At 42.4% G+C, this 15,203-nt stretch overlaps 1 protein-coding gene across 5 annotated transcripts in view; it reads left to right on the forward strand.

Annotated features, from left to right (window-relative positions):
* Oda (Ornithine decarboxylase antizyme) overlaps positions 1–12,630 on the forward strand; it is a 25,275-nt gene extending 12,645 nt beyond the window's left edge. For 4 of the 5 annotated variants that reach the window (XM_027351353.2, XM_027351354.2, XM_027351357.2 and 1 more), the window contains 3 exons: positions 9,614–9,792; positions 10,032–10,272; positions 10,582–12,630. In XM_027351353.2, coding sequence (XP_027207154.1) covers positions 9,712–9,792; positions 10,032–10,272; positions 10,582–10,691 — 432 coding nt within the window. In that variant the 5' untranslated portion in view covers positions 9,614–9,711 and the 3' untranslated portion in view covers positions 10,692–12,630. Of the gene's footprint in view, positions 1–6,109; positions 6,266–7,232; positions 7,752–9,613; positions 9,793–10,031; positions 10,273–10,581 lie in introns of those variants that run through there. The other variant, XM_027351355.2, reaches the window with a different exon arrangement.
* The last annotated feature ends 2,573 nt before the right edge of the window (positions 12,631–15,203 follow it).

The raw sequence follows: 15,203 nt of genomic DNA on the forward strand, positions 1-15,203 counted from the left end.
TTTGACCGGCGAAAATCAAAATTAATTTTATGGTTTATATGTTTATTATATATAAAAAAAAAAAATGAATACGACCCAGACTTTTAGAAAGACCTATTTGATCAGGCTTTTAGAAATTAGCTGTCTTATGATTTAAGAAGGACTTAAAGACGAAAGGCAAGTAAGGAACCTTTCAAATTTTACAATAAGATAATTTCTCCCGATCAGTAGCAATAACGCCAAGAATTTAAAAGAAAATTTAAGCGGTGGATAAATGCAAGGAGAGAGAGAGAGATTGAGATTGAGATTTTAATACTTGATAGAAATCTTGTTGATTGAAAGATATTACTTTTTGGTGGTGACGTGTCTAGAGAAAGCCAAGCAAATATACAAAAAGTAAAAAAAAAAAAAAAATCAGCAGAGAATTGTGAACTTTCTTGGGGGGATTTTTTTTTTTCTTTCTTTCTTTCTTTCTTTCTTTCTTGTCATGGAACCAGCGAGCTGTTTGTTGTAGAGGGCCTCTGAAAAGGGAAATAGGTTAATAAGACCGAAATCAAAACAACTCTATATCTATCTCCATCTCTCCCTCTTTCCTTTCCTACCCCCTTTACCCCGCCCCCTCTCTCTCTCCCCCCCTCTCTCTCTCTTCCCCCTCTCTCCCCCCCGCCCTCTCTCTTCCCCCCGCCCCTCTCGCTCTTCCCCCCCACCGCACCCTCTCTCTTCCCCACCCCCCGCCCCTCTCTTCCTCCCCCCCCTTCCCGCCCCCTCTCACTCTCTTCCTCCTCCCTCTCTCTCTCTTCCTCCCACCCTCTCTCTCTCTTCCTCCCCCGCCTCTCTCTCCCTTCCCTCTTCTCTCTCTCTCTTCCTCCCCCGCCTCTCTCTCTCTTCCTCCCCCCCCTCTCTCTCTTCCCCCCCCTCTCTCTCTCCCTCCCCCTCTCTCTCTTCCCCACCCCTCTCTCTCTTCCCCCCCCCCTCTCTCTCTTCCTCCCCCCTCTCTCTCTCTTCCTCCCCCCCTCTCTCTTCCTCCCCCCCTCTCTCTTCCTCCCCCCCTCTCTCTCTTCTCCCCCCCCTCTCTCTCTTCCTCCCCCTCTCTCTCTCCTCTCTCTCTTCTCCCCCCCTCTCTCTCTTCCTCCCCCCCCTCTCTCTCTTCCCTCCCCCCCCTCTCTCCTCTTCCTCCCCCCCTCTCTCTCTTCCTCCCCCCCCCTCTCTCTCTTCCTCCCCCCCTCTCTCTCTTCCTCCCCCTCTCTCTCTTCCTCCCCCTCTCTCTCTTCTCCCCCCTCTCTCTCTCTCTCTCTCTCCCCCCCCTTTTCTCTCTCTCCCCCCTTTCTCTCTCTCTCTCTCTCTCTCTCTCTCTCTCTCTCTCTCTCTCTCTCTCTCTCTCTCTCTCTCTCTCTCTCTCTCTCTCTCTCTCTCTCTCCCTCTCCCTCCCTCTCTCTCCCTCCTCTCCCTCTCTCCCTCCCTCCCTCCCTCCCTCCCCCCCCCCCCCCCGCTGAATGTGATTTACGGTAGAAGAGCTCTTAAATCCCCCCCCCCCCCAAAAAAAAAAAAAAAAAAAAAAAAATATATATATATATATATATATATATATATATATATATATATATATATATATATATATTAAAGGCAAATTGTAAGTAAAGGAAGATGTTTTTATAAAGGAAAGATCCTCCAATTTCGTTTCCACTGATGCCTTTTCCTGCGTGTGCATGCGAGGTCCGTGCTATAGAAGCGCATTGGTTGGGTTTCTGAGCCTTGGTCGTCATGGCAACCAAAATGCCGTGCAGGTGAAGCGGCTTCGATTTTGATTATTAATTAGTTTTTTTCCCATCAGATATTGGGTAGGGATGGTTTGATTAAGCTTCTTGGGTGTAGGTGTTAGAGGGGTGGGCATTACTGATATACTACGCACGCACGGTTGGACACACGCACTCGTACACACACACACACACACTCGTACACGCGCGCACACACTCGTACACGCGCGCGCACACTCGTACACGCGCGCGCACACTCGTACACGCGCCCACGCACTCGTACACGCGCCCACGCACTCGTACACGCGCCCACGCACTCGTACACGCGCACACGCACTCGTACACGCGCACACGCACTCGTACACGCGCACACGCACTCGTACACGCGCACACGCACTCGTACACGCGCGCACGCGCTCCTACACGCGCGCACGCACTCGTACACGCGCGCACGCACTCGTACACGCGCGCACGCACTCGTACACGCGCGCACGCACTCGTACACACGCGCACGCACTCGTACACGCGCCCACGCACTCGTACACGCGCCCACGCACTCGGACACGCGCGCACGCACTCGGACACACACGCACGCACTCGGACGCGCGCGCACATACTTAGCCATTCACATTCACAAAGTACATACGCACATACACATACACAAACTCCCTCCCCCCACACACGCACATATACGCATTTGTTTTGTTCGCGGACGTTACGAAATATATCGGAAATGATTCCAGTGTTTGTTGGTATAAACAAGTGTGTATATGCAGGTGGCTGGGGAAGAGAAAGGATTTGTCTCAATGTTTCTATTCTAAGCTTTGATGGTGCGATATGATGGCAAAGGGTGGTGTTACTACCCTGCGTGGCGACGACCCCCTCCCCTCCTCCCCCCCTCCCTCAGGCGGAGGAGGTGCCCCAAGGAGAGAGTGCCAAGTGCGCGGTTGGGGCAGTAGGCCCCGGAGAGGTATCTCGGGATTGTGTAAATCTGTGAGTGTTGAAGTGGGAGAGGGGTGGGTCTTAGGAGGAGGGGGGAGTCCTCGTTGACCTCGATGGCGCAGTCGGGCACGCCGGAAGTTTTGGCTGTTGACCACCGGGGCCGAGGGGAATGGCACGCGGGGTCTCAGGTGTGCCTATATTATTTTCCTTGTGTAACGGCTCCGTTTCTAAGGCTTGTTGGGGCGCTCGCGATGGCGTGGCCCAACATGTGATGGCTGATATTTACACGCCGAAGTGAGCCAGTTGACAAGGGGAGGCGGCCAAGAGAGAAAATAGCTCTTTCTCTTCTGGCGAGGGTCAAGGAGTTCGCACAGGCGTCAGAAGCTTGTCCTTAGGCTGGGTCATGTTCCGCGCTGGGTCATGAGCGAGCGAGGGGCAGATTGGGATCCTGTCGGGAGAGCCTCTCAACAGCTTCATCAAGCGTGAAATGTGTTGTGGGTGACTCGAGCTGAGTGTGTGATCTGAAGATGAGCTGAATGTGGCCGTTTCTGCCGTGTTGTTGGCCGCTGAAAGAGGCCGGGGACGTTGACGCACGTACCAATTGCTACAACAGTGTGTTTGTTTAGAGGTTGTAAAAGGGCGCCCATACAAGGGGAACGTCTGCTCAGATTCGCGTGCTGTTGCGGCTGGGAACAGGTTGCCTATATTCGCAAGCTGCCCTTTAGTTAGGAAGCTAACTTTCTTTTGTCTTGCTTTTTTGCGGGAGGGGACTTTTCTTATTAACTGAGGAAGCACGAAATAGGGGCATTATAAACTAGGCCAACGGTGCCGGCATCTTAACGCAATTATCATAATCCTTGCAGCGAAAAGGTCACATCCGCTACAGCAAAGGGACGAATAAAAGTAATGAGGTTGGAAAAACAAAATGGACAAGTGACGTAGTCTGCCCGACCATGAATGACAAGCGTTGGGTCAGAAGGCATCGACTGCTGTTGCCTATGACCTTCGCCCGCTAAACCCCGACTATCACTACGAGAACGCTCGCTCTCATTATCGCGTCGGTGACCTCCACTCTCCCAAAGGCACACGCGCGTCCTCGCTCTGCGGGCTACTGCGTTTTGGATGGAAGCGGCGACGGGAGAACGGCTGTGAATGGAGCTTCTCTCTCTCTCTCACTCTCTCACTCACTCACTCACTCACTCTCTCACTCACTCACTCACTCTCTCACTCACTCACTCACTCACTCACTCTCACTCTCACTCACTCACTCACTCTCACTCACTCACTCACTCACTCACTCACTCACTCACTCACTCACTCATTCATTCACTCATTCACTGTATGTATGTATGTGTGTAACAAAGTGGGGGGCGGAAGCGGCAAGTCTCGTCTGCAGGCGCTCCTTGGGCTGCAGGTTTTGTAAACACGGAGTAATCAACACCCTCGCGCAGACCAGAATGAGTCACGTGTGTAATCGCAAGTGTGATTGCGCATGTCGTGGATCCCATGTTGACATGGCTCTTATAGTGTACTAGGAATTTCTTTATATGCAGAATCCCCGTTGAAGCATCTGGGAGCTCGAGTAGGGAACCCAATAGCCTGTATCCCTCATTCACCCCCTCCCACCCCGCCCCTGCCCCCCACCCCACCGACGGGACCTCTGTGCCTCTCCAGCTGGCGATCGTCTTCCCAGGTGGCCATGAGGGGAGCTGTAATGGATGCAGTCAAAAGCCGAGGCAGAGGATCGATGTGGTATCGATTGAGGGGGCCCTCTCCTTGCCCCTCGCACCCCCTCCCCCTTTCCATCTAACCCTGCCATTCCTACCCGTCTACCCCCTTCTTCGCTTGTATCCTCTATCCCTTCCCCCTTCGCCATCTCCGTCTTTTCTCCTCCTCCTCCTCTTCCTCTTTTTCCTCCTCCTCTTCCTCCGTCTTCCGTACTCCTCTCTTCCTTCCTCTTCCCCTGTAACCCTTCCACCTCCCCTTTAACCCTTCTCTCTCTCATTCCCCCGTCTCATATTTAATCCCCTTCCTATTCCCAATCGCACTTACCCTTCCCTTTCCCCTACCCCCCTTCCCTCCCACTCACCCTTCCCCTTTCCCGCTTCCTACCCACTCGCCCTTCCCGTTCACCCTTTCCCTCTTCCCCTCCCATTCACCCTCTGTTTCCTCCCTCTCCCATTCATCCCCTTCCCCTCTTCCCCACTCCCTTCTTCCCCTCTTCCCCCTTGGGTGACACGTGAAGGGCGGCCGAGACAGCGGGGATTCGTCTTCCTCTTATTCCCCAACCAGCTGCGTATTTATATCCCGAGTTCCACAAAGATCAGGCCACCTCCTAAGTCGAGAGCGGCGGTGACAGATTGGCCGAACGGTTTGAGGGCAACGCTCTGCATTTCGGACGGAGGAGGAGGTGGAGGTGGAGGTGGACGTAGATGAGGCGGCGGCTACGGACCTTGGTATTTTCTTTTCTCTATTTTTTCTTTTCTCTTGTTCGCTTTCTCATTTCAGTTTTGGTATTTGCGTCATATTTACATTTGTTGTGAATGGTATGTTGTTTTGTGGCTTATTAATTTCTGTTCTTCCTTTGTGGAAAGTTTGTTGAATCGTTTTTTGTTATTATTGTTATTAGCCTCTTTGGATGCTTATGTCAGAGGATTGCTGCTGCTCCGTTTGAACGGCCAATTATATAGTATGCTGAAAACCTGTTCCTTCCGACATATACATACCCTATTTAGCATGGATGGTGGGGGGTGGGGGGTGGGGGGGAAGAGAAAGAGACAGACGGCTCACGTGCGCTTGTTGCCGCGTGTAGGCTGTGGAGGCTGCAGTACCCAAAACATACTCGTACTATCAGGCGTCTCGTGTCGAGCGCCGTTGCGAAATTAACTGTGCCCACAGCGCCCATCGCCGTTTGGCAAGTTACGTCACTCTGTCGAATCAGATGATAGCTATTTTAGAGCGGGAGCGGGAGTGGGACTGGGGGGAGAAGGGGAGGGGTAAAGGGACCACGTAGGCCGCTGTTTAATGGGACTAAATATCATGCGAGCGACATTGACGTTTTGCATAGGCCAAGGGAGGGACAAGGGCCAGCGAAATGACAGTGTTGTGTGTTGGGCAGTTTGTTGCCGAGCACAAATATAGCCAGCTAAAAGTAGAGAGCTGGGACAGTGGAAAGGGGGCATGCGAGTGTTGATTATGCTATCAAAGGCTGTCAAAGATTTGGCATGAGCTTGGTTATATCATATCCTCCATTACCGCTGGCGGTCTTATCGAAGTTGAAACCTCATAACGAGACAGGCAGGGAGAGAATGGAAGAGTGTATATGCGTGTTCGTGTTTTTGTTATTGTTTTTTGTTCTTGTGTTGGAGAGAGGAAAGAAAGAATGGAGCTTGGCTGAGTGGCGGTGGGACTCTGCCAAGGATTAGAGCTAGTGTTGGCGAAGACGCAGGTGGCGCGAGGACCGATCCATCGAGCCCGAGCGACCACTAAGAGCGTGGCCGTTGTCGTGTGAGGCCGCGCCTTTTGCGTGTGTCAGTCTTCCCGTCGCATCTGCAGTTGGAAGTGTTGCCTTGCCATATGGCACCAAGAAGGTAGTTTTGCGCCTCGCCGCCGCGGCCGCCCGTGTGCCCGAGAGAAACCTTTTGCGTCCCCCGTCATAGATGGGCTTAAACTTGAAGCCAAATAAATGAGCGGCATAATATGAGTGAAAATAGACACGTTTTAATTATCTGGACAAAAACTGGACTCCAGTTCGGCGCGAGATGTGCGTGGCAGTATCTTGATAGAGGCCGCCGTCAACACTCGGCGGTGAGAGGTCACGCAAGGAGACGTCGGGTTTTCATATTCATGGAACTGTTCTCTGCTGTTTAGAAGCTGGATTTGCTGTGTCATTTTATATCAAACAGAACTATTAATGCTAATGTAGATATCTTCCGGAGTTTATGGAGCCAAGAGCATCATTCCTAATTTGACGCACATAGCCAGCCCCTGTGATTGAAACTTAGTAAGTGATAAGGAAATGTATTGCCCAAGAGATGGACATGCAAGTGCAGCCTCACAGCCAGGACGCTTTGTGGGGAAAAAAGGGATGGAACTAAGATTGAAACAATTGATCGATGAATATTTGATAGTATCCCCCCCCCCCTCTCTCTCTCTCTCTCTCTCTCTCTCTCTCTCTCTCTCTCTCTCTCTCTCTCTCTCTCTCTCTCTCTCTCTCTCTCTCTCTCTCTCTCTCTCTCTCGGTAGGTAGGTAGGTAGGTAGGTAGGTAGGTAGGTAGGTAGGTAGGTAGACAATAGATGGATAGACATAGATATTGAGAGAGATTTTAATACACAGAAATAGATCGATAGGTAGGTCTAGTTAGGTAGGTTGGTAAATGATTGTTTAGATTATTTATATTAGATGGATATTTGATAAATGTTAGACGTAAAAAACAGCAAGTTCACTACGTATCCAAGAACAGCAGAGAACCGGAAAAGAGTTACGATTGCCAAAGAATTTAGTGACACGCAGAGAATAATTGTGAAGCTGAATGTATCAAATGTTTTCTCTTACAGTCGTGATATAGTAAACGCCTATAGAAAATGTGATTATTTGAAGGTCAAGCTTTAGAAGTGAGACTAATGTGAAGTTCATACAGACATGTTTCACTGAACTGGTTACAAGTGAACTAGCAAAGATCGCTTTGGTACAAGACTGTGATGTAACGCCAAGCCAAGACACTTGCCTTAAAAATAGTGCAGTACAAATTCCCAATGCTGTGATCGCTCATCGTTCAATTTTAAGACTATTAAAGAGACGCTGATCCACAAGAAGAAAGTACAATTATCGACGTGATAAAAATAGATAAGATTTACAAACACACTTTTATTCGTTGTTTTCGCTGAACGCTACAAAGTAAACAGAACAGTAAAAAGGATTGTTGTGCCTTGTGACTTGGGTTTTCAAGATACTCTGTATTAGACTGCGCGAGCCTACAGTTCCGCTTCGAGATCCACGTCAGAGGGATACATCGCCATGCTCTGTGATTACAAGATGGTTTTCCTTGAGGTCTTCTCCACTACCCCGAAGGGCAGGTGAGGTCGGTGATACTGAGAAATGAGGGAGGTAATAACTGTAACCTGTTATGAAAGCGCATTTACTTCGTCTCATCCCAATACAAATCAAGGAATATGATTTAAACCACATTTCTTTGATGGATTAGGGTGTCTAGATGAACCACATTCTTGCGTTACGTTTCCTTCTTTCTGTCAACCGCGCACGGAAGGTACCGCTTGTAGTTCTCGCTCCCGGCACCCGCGACGCTGATGCGTGCGAGTGGCCGCGCGTCGGTCGAGGGGCGAAATCTAGCGGGATGGTCTGGGTACGAATGGCTTTCTAGGTCACATTTGTATGGTCGATCTGTTGAGAATGGGAGTGTGTTGTTCTTGCTTTATTATTATTATTATTATTATTATTATTATTATTATTATTATTATTATTATTATTATAATTATTATTATTATTATTGGAATTTTTTCATATCATTATTGGTTGAGCTTTGCTGTAACTTGTTTTGAGGCCATTTACTTTTTTCATAGTTATAATAAATCATGGTTAGCAAGGTTTGTCTATTTCTTAAGGTAATGTAACTTAAATCATAGTGAAAAAATATTTTACAGTGTGTGGATTTAGTAACATATTTAACACACCAAAAAGTATCGTGTATCACTATTTATATTGCAATTCTCAATGTTAGTGCAAAATAATTTGAAATTTGGCATAGTATACAATGGATGTAATGGATGAATATATTGTATAGTAGTATATCTGGAGTCAGTGAAATGGCTGAACAAAGCTGTGAATCTGTACAGTTCACCCTCACGTTTTCATATGCTGCCCCACTTACAAGTTAACTTGGACAATTACCATGATTACACCATTTTCCTTTTCTAGTTTCTCGAAATATGCATACACAATGAATAAATTCTGAACAAGGAGGTCAGTGTGCCTATTCATGGTTGTTTGATATTTTTTCTTAGATATTTTCATGACTTGGGGCCCTTGAAGTAAAAATTAAAAAGTTGTTGCACTGTACAGGTATAAAGCGTGTATATATCAGTTATAGCAGTATTGTAAGATCCCAAAATTGGTTAATATAAAAGTTGATTTAAATTTTATTATACTGTCCATTCAAACTGAAGGGATCTTCATACCGAGGGGAATCTACAAAGGAGTGGGACTAGGATGGTCTCAAAGGGAATAGTTTTTAGGCCACATTATGGTCCAAGGTTTGATGAGGCATCTATTTGGTTAAGTCTCTATGCACCAAATAAAAGCACTTTGAAAAGAGGCTTTGCTCTTGTCTTTGTGAGCAATGTGGCTTGTGACATAAAACTTTTCAAAGTCCAAAGATGCTTGGTTCATTTTCTGGCTCTTTAAATTTTCTTAGTTCATTTTCTGGCATGAGGATTTATATCCCCAAACACTGGTTACCCTTTAAACAGGTCATAGTGATCTTAACATTTTCACCTGGCATCAAGGAGATATCCCCTTCATGCTAGGGAAGAATGTTGAAATCATGATTTGTGTAGTGATCTAGTGCCGGCCATTGGGATATACCCAAGTACCATGTCAAACTCTTCAGTCTTCAGGAGTTATATAGAGTATGTACATTATCTACAACAAAATACTATTAGTTAAGCAGGAAAAAATCCTGTTTGTAATATATGAATTTTTCAGATATTTGACTGCGGTTGAAAATAAATTGATAAGAAAAAAATCAGCTGATTGCAGTGATAGGGATTAAATGTTTGGAAAGATAGCCATAGCATTAGATAGCCAATATATATGTGCAGAATCAGTTGTTAACAATATATTTTTTTCACTTTTCCATCTCCCTATTTGTTCATCTTTGCTCAATTAAACCAAAATCTCTAAAATTACCTTTCTCTTTCAGCACGGAGTGTAGTAGTATGATGGGAGGCATGCGCCACTTCTCAGTCCACCTGGGTGCAGGGCCGCGGTGGTGGGTTTGATGCCCCCCATGCCGCCTACATGTCTACTAGTGCAGAGGGCAGCGGCGTGGGGAAACCATCAGAGCCCCCTGTGGCCGGCACGCGGTCCAAACCTGTGTCGGTAAGGAAGTCTTCTCTTTGTGATGTTATAGATGATGCAAACTTTTGAAGTGGTGAATCATCTTGAATTATTCAGTGCGGCCATATCTATTTTGTTTTTTTGTTTTGATGAGAGATGCATGTGTTGCTTTGGCCAGACTTTTGACCTGGGTTCTCAGTAATTAGCTTGACCATTTGAAATGTGTTGATTTGCTATATAATTCAGTTATGGTAAATATAATTTGAATTATTGACTTTCAGGGTACTGAAGTAGTGTCTGCGGCTCAGAGTGGGTGTGCCCATCTGAGCTTTGAATTCCAACTGGCGGAGCAGACAACGGTTGTGTGGGAAACTGTTGTAGTTGGCCGTCGCCTCTACTTGTCAATTGTGCACTTACCAGAGGGCAGCAAGGAGGCGTTTGTGTCACTGCTGGAGTATGCTGAGGAAGTCCTTGGCTGCTCTCATGTGCTAATCTGCTTCAAGAAGGATCGCAGTGATCGAGGTTAGTGAATATCTGAAGGAATGTCAGTGTTAATGTTTATTTTTCAACTTGCTAAGTTTTATTTTAAGTATTTCTATGAGCTATGTAAACAAACTGATAAAAGCAAGATTGCAAATGGTACTTCAACTCTCCTTTAATATTGCTCTTACTAAAGCTACATTTTAGAATAGCATTGTGATAAGTGTTATATAAGATGCAAAGATTTTTTCATGTTTTGTTTAATGGTATTTATGATTAAGTAATAACTGGATGTTAGGATAGCTCTCACTCGTACATGAATTTGATATTAAAATTAAATTTGGTTTACAGCTATGCTCATCCGCACCTTCATGTTCCTCGGGTTTGAGGCCATTCCACCTGGCCATCCGATGGCACCCGCCAACAGTGATCACTTCTACATGCTCTATGAGATCGAGTAGTATTGTCACAGGTCAATGTTTCTGTATTGTGGTTGGGTTTTGATAGATTGCAGATTGTTCTTTCCCCTATTTATGAATGAATAATATCTGCAAGTTTTGTATTTCACAGGTTTTGATTTTCAGAAATGTCAGAAGTGATGATTGAATTAGAGGGAAGAACAATGTACAGTCTTTTTAACCCAAGAATTGTCTGGTTTCCCCAAGCTGAGTCTTGTTGTTGTGGAGTGGGTTGGAAATTGCTTCGTGGCAGGTAGAGGGCAGAGAGTAAGTGCCTTACTGCTGCACCACTTACGAGTAACTCACCGAATTGCTGTATTGACGTACGGCTTCCTGTTACTTCACCATAAAGACTGGAGCAACATGTAACTTGTATTGGGCAGATATTCTATAGTTTGAACATATATATATTTTCTTTCTTTGAGTGATTTTATATAATAAGGAAACTGTGGACCAAAGATGTTCTCTCCTGTGCTTGTGTTTGAGGTTTCATTTGTAATTTCATTCGGCATATTCTTATGATGTGCAAAAAGTATGCCCTAAATAGTAGTTCAATAAGGCTTATTTTAGCATTCCTAAATTTGATAAAGAAAATGAGCATTATTGATCCACGGCTTGACTTTGCTGATGGCATCAGTGATCAAAATGGCATCCTACGATCTGATCCTATATCAAGCTCTTTCCAACAAACTCCACCATAACCTCTGCTGTTTGCTACTAGTAGGACATGTATAAATATAAATCTCCAAAAAAAAAAGTATTAAAAAAAAAAGTGGAAAACAATAAAATGTAAAAAAAAAGATGACAAAAAAGAAAAAAACAAAGTTGATCTTCATTCCATGTATGTTTTTTGAATCTTTGTAGATTCCCAGTATGTTATTCTTTCATTTTATCACATGTGATTCTACCATTTTATTCAGATATGTAGATGTGCAGTTTACAGTGGCACTTGTAGTTCTTCACGAGTCACCATTATGATTTTGTATTATAAGATATTTCCTTTCATTGTACTGGGAGAAACAATCAGTGATTTCTTTTGTTCATATATTCAATAAATCACACAATAAATGTAATTTTTTTTTCTCCTGTTGAAGCAACTTATAATTGGAGAGGATCTGTGGAAAAAAAAAAGTTAATAACCCTGTTTTCATTGAATTTTCATTGAAAATATTTCAGTTAGACAAAAGCGATTGTTTCTTGGAAAAGATTTGCTCATCATTTTGTTTGTCTTTGTGTATCATCTGTTTGATGATACAGTAGTGACAGATGTGGCCTTCGTCAACAAATAGATAACAGGAAAGTTTTAATGTACAAAGCATGTGCATAAAAATTAAAATAACATCACCAGTATTTCCGACTTAACATTTTTCCTCCATCACGTATTTAGTTGATACTTTTAGTTAGTTATCAATTTTGTATCGTATGACAATTCGCAAAAAGTTCTTTTACTGGAAAGTAAAATATTGTTAGGAACATAGTGCATTGTTGGTAGTAACTATTTTCTTGTATGGAAAGTGTGGTTTAACAAGATTTTCACTTGTAATAATGCATATGCAGTTTCATAAAGGACAAAGTGTGTAAGAGGAGTTGTACTTGAATTACTAAAGAGTAGTTTATTAGGTGACTATGAAACAAATAAAAAAAAAAACAACATTATTAAGATGGCTAAAGTAATTAGAAATTTTATTTTAACTTGAGTGCTAAGAAAGATAAATACTATCAAATATTTGTAAGTTAAGTTGACTAAACTGTAATTTCTTGCATACTAAAGATTTGCTTGCTATAAAAAAACTGGACTAGTTCTACAAATATCTTAGAATCCTGAAAATTTTAAGCAAGATACATATTGAAATAATTTTTTGAGAAATGATTCCATTATGAAATCCTTGACTTTAATTCAGAATGAGTGTACTGTGCCTATGAAATATAATGAAGTAAAGTATGTTTTTCTTTTCATTTTTTCCTTTTAAAGTATCAATAATCAGCAACACATTTACACTGAGCAGAATGTACAAGTTGAATGCACGTATCAGCTTGGTATATGAAAATAAATTAGATTAAAGGGTATTATCATCTGTATGAAGGAACCGAGGGGAAAAAGAGTGAACTTCAGTGAAGAATGGTTTCATTTTTTTACAGAAACGGTGATTATCAGAGATTGGGAATATTAAATGCAACAAAATTAGAGTTTCATGAATCAGATTAAGAAATCTAACATGTTGCAGTTAGCAACGATTGCACCAACGATTGCATAGATAGATGAAAAACATTATATGGCATTTCTACTTGCATATTTCATGAAGGTAAACAAGGACTTCACAAATCAACAAATATGAATGTATGTTTCGTAGACAAAATATACCAACAGATCTTGTTTTTGGTTTTCCTCAGATCTCATGAGAAGTGTTACCGAGAACAATCAAAAATTCATATGTATTTTGATGTGCAAACAATCATCCTAGTTTCCAACCTATATGGCATATCACATTGTTACTGACATTGTGGAATGAAAAATAAGAAAGTATTATGCCCAAATGTTAAGCCACGGACACAGTCACGCATGCTCGACAGGCGGGAGTAATATATGTGTGAGTGTGAGTGTGAGAGAAAGAAGGCGCAGAACTGGCTATTATTAATCGTTGTCTCTGGCTACTCATCATCTCAAATGAGTGGGCAACAGTCATGAATATGCCCAACAGAATTTGGCAGGTGAGGACACAACCCTCCGGATATATCCAATTGTGTGGACATGTCTTTAGATGAAAATATTCAAGTAAGGTTTAAGAAAAATGATTGCTTTGCCACTATCAAGGTCTATATAAGTATTATTATTATTATTATTATTGTTATTGTTATTGTTATTGTTATTATTATTGTCATTGTCATTGTCACTATTATTGATTTTATTATTATCATTATTATTGGTAATATTATTATCATTATTATTGGTAATATTATTATTATCATTATTGATAATATTATTATTATTATTATCATTATTATTACCATCATTATTATTATCATCATTATTATTACCATCATTATTATTATTATCATTATCATCATTTTTAGTATTATGGCTATCACTAGTAGTATTAGTATCATCTTTACTAATATAATTATGATAACAACATTAAAATAACAATGACAATGGTTGCAATGACAATAACAGAATAGTAAATGTTGTAACGGTAATAAAAATGTTACTTATGATAATGATGATAATAATAATTGTAGTAATAACAATAATAATAATAACTACAATAATGATGATAATAATAATGATGATGATAATAATAATAATGATAATAATAATAATGGTAATAATAATAATAATAATAATAATAATAATAATAATAATAATAATAATAATAATAATAATGATAATGATAATGATAATGATAATGATAATGATAATGATAATGATAATGATAATGATAATGATAATGATAATGATAATGATAATGATAATGATAATGATAATGATAATGATAATGATAATAATAATAATATTGATAATTATAATAATTACAATGATAATATGATAATAATAATAAATATTATTACTATTACTCTCATTATTATTACTAATGTTATCATTATTATTACTGCTATTATCATTACTATAATTGCTATTGCTATTATTATTATTATTATTATTATAATGATGATTATTACCATCATTATCATCGCAGAATGAACATTACTAAACTAAATGCGAAATAGACCTACAATCGCTGATAATCATCGCCTGTAAAATCTGTCCAACATGCAAATCGTTCAATATGCCGGAATATAAAATTACTTAAGTGTCTGCTCATTTGCTACCGTTTTCTATTATCTCCTTCCCACCCTACCATGCTCTATCCCCCCCCCCCCCGCCCCCCTCGCTCTCAGCTCATGCTCGGTGACGCCATAGGCCTTATCATCCAAAGCTGTGCTCCGAAGTGACTTTTTTTTTCCCCCATTCACTACCCGTGAGTTAGGTAGTCCGGGTTCCGCTTTCGCCACCCGGTTATTGGTGCTAGTTAAAGTGATCTTATTCTGAGTTTGATTTGTATTGAGTTTACCTTTGGTTAAAGTTTATCTTGGGGGAGGTGCCACAGAGATTGTTTTGAAAGATTCCTCTGAGTCAAGTATGGTGCGGGCGTAAGTTGCTGCTACAGTGCTTCTCTGTGAGGTTTCTCTGTTTGGTACATCCCTGAAATTGTGGGGTCTAATGTGATAAGAGTGCCTGTCAGTCTAGTAGGTAGTGTGTTAGTGGATGGCTCACCACAGTCTGACGATAATTGCACTCTTTTGGCACTCGTTCGTCAATCTCCCAGTTACAAGGATAGCCTAGCCGTAGCCGGTGGATGATAACAGCATCCTTCCTAGACATGGAACGGGGAATGGTGATGGTTTCATATTCAGTGACAGTTTTGTACCAGGTCGCCGAAGGTGAACCTATTTGAACCCAGACTTGGTGTTGGATGAGTGTAATTTGCTTTGCTGTAATCTTGGCTCAGTTTTTTA

This window comes from Penaeus vannamei, chromosome 2 (genome assembly GCF_042767895.1).
Source record: "Penaeus vannamei isolate JL-2024 chromosome 2, ASM4276789v1, whole genome shotgun sequence".
NCBI lineage: Eukaryota > Metazoa > Arthropoda > Malacostraca > Decapoda > Penaeidae > Penaeus > Penaeus vannamei.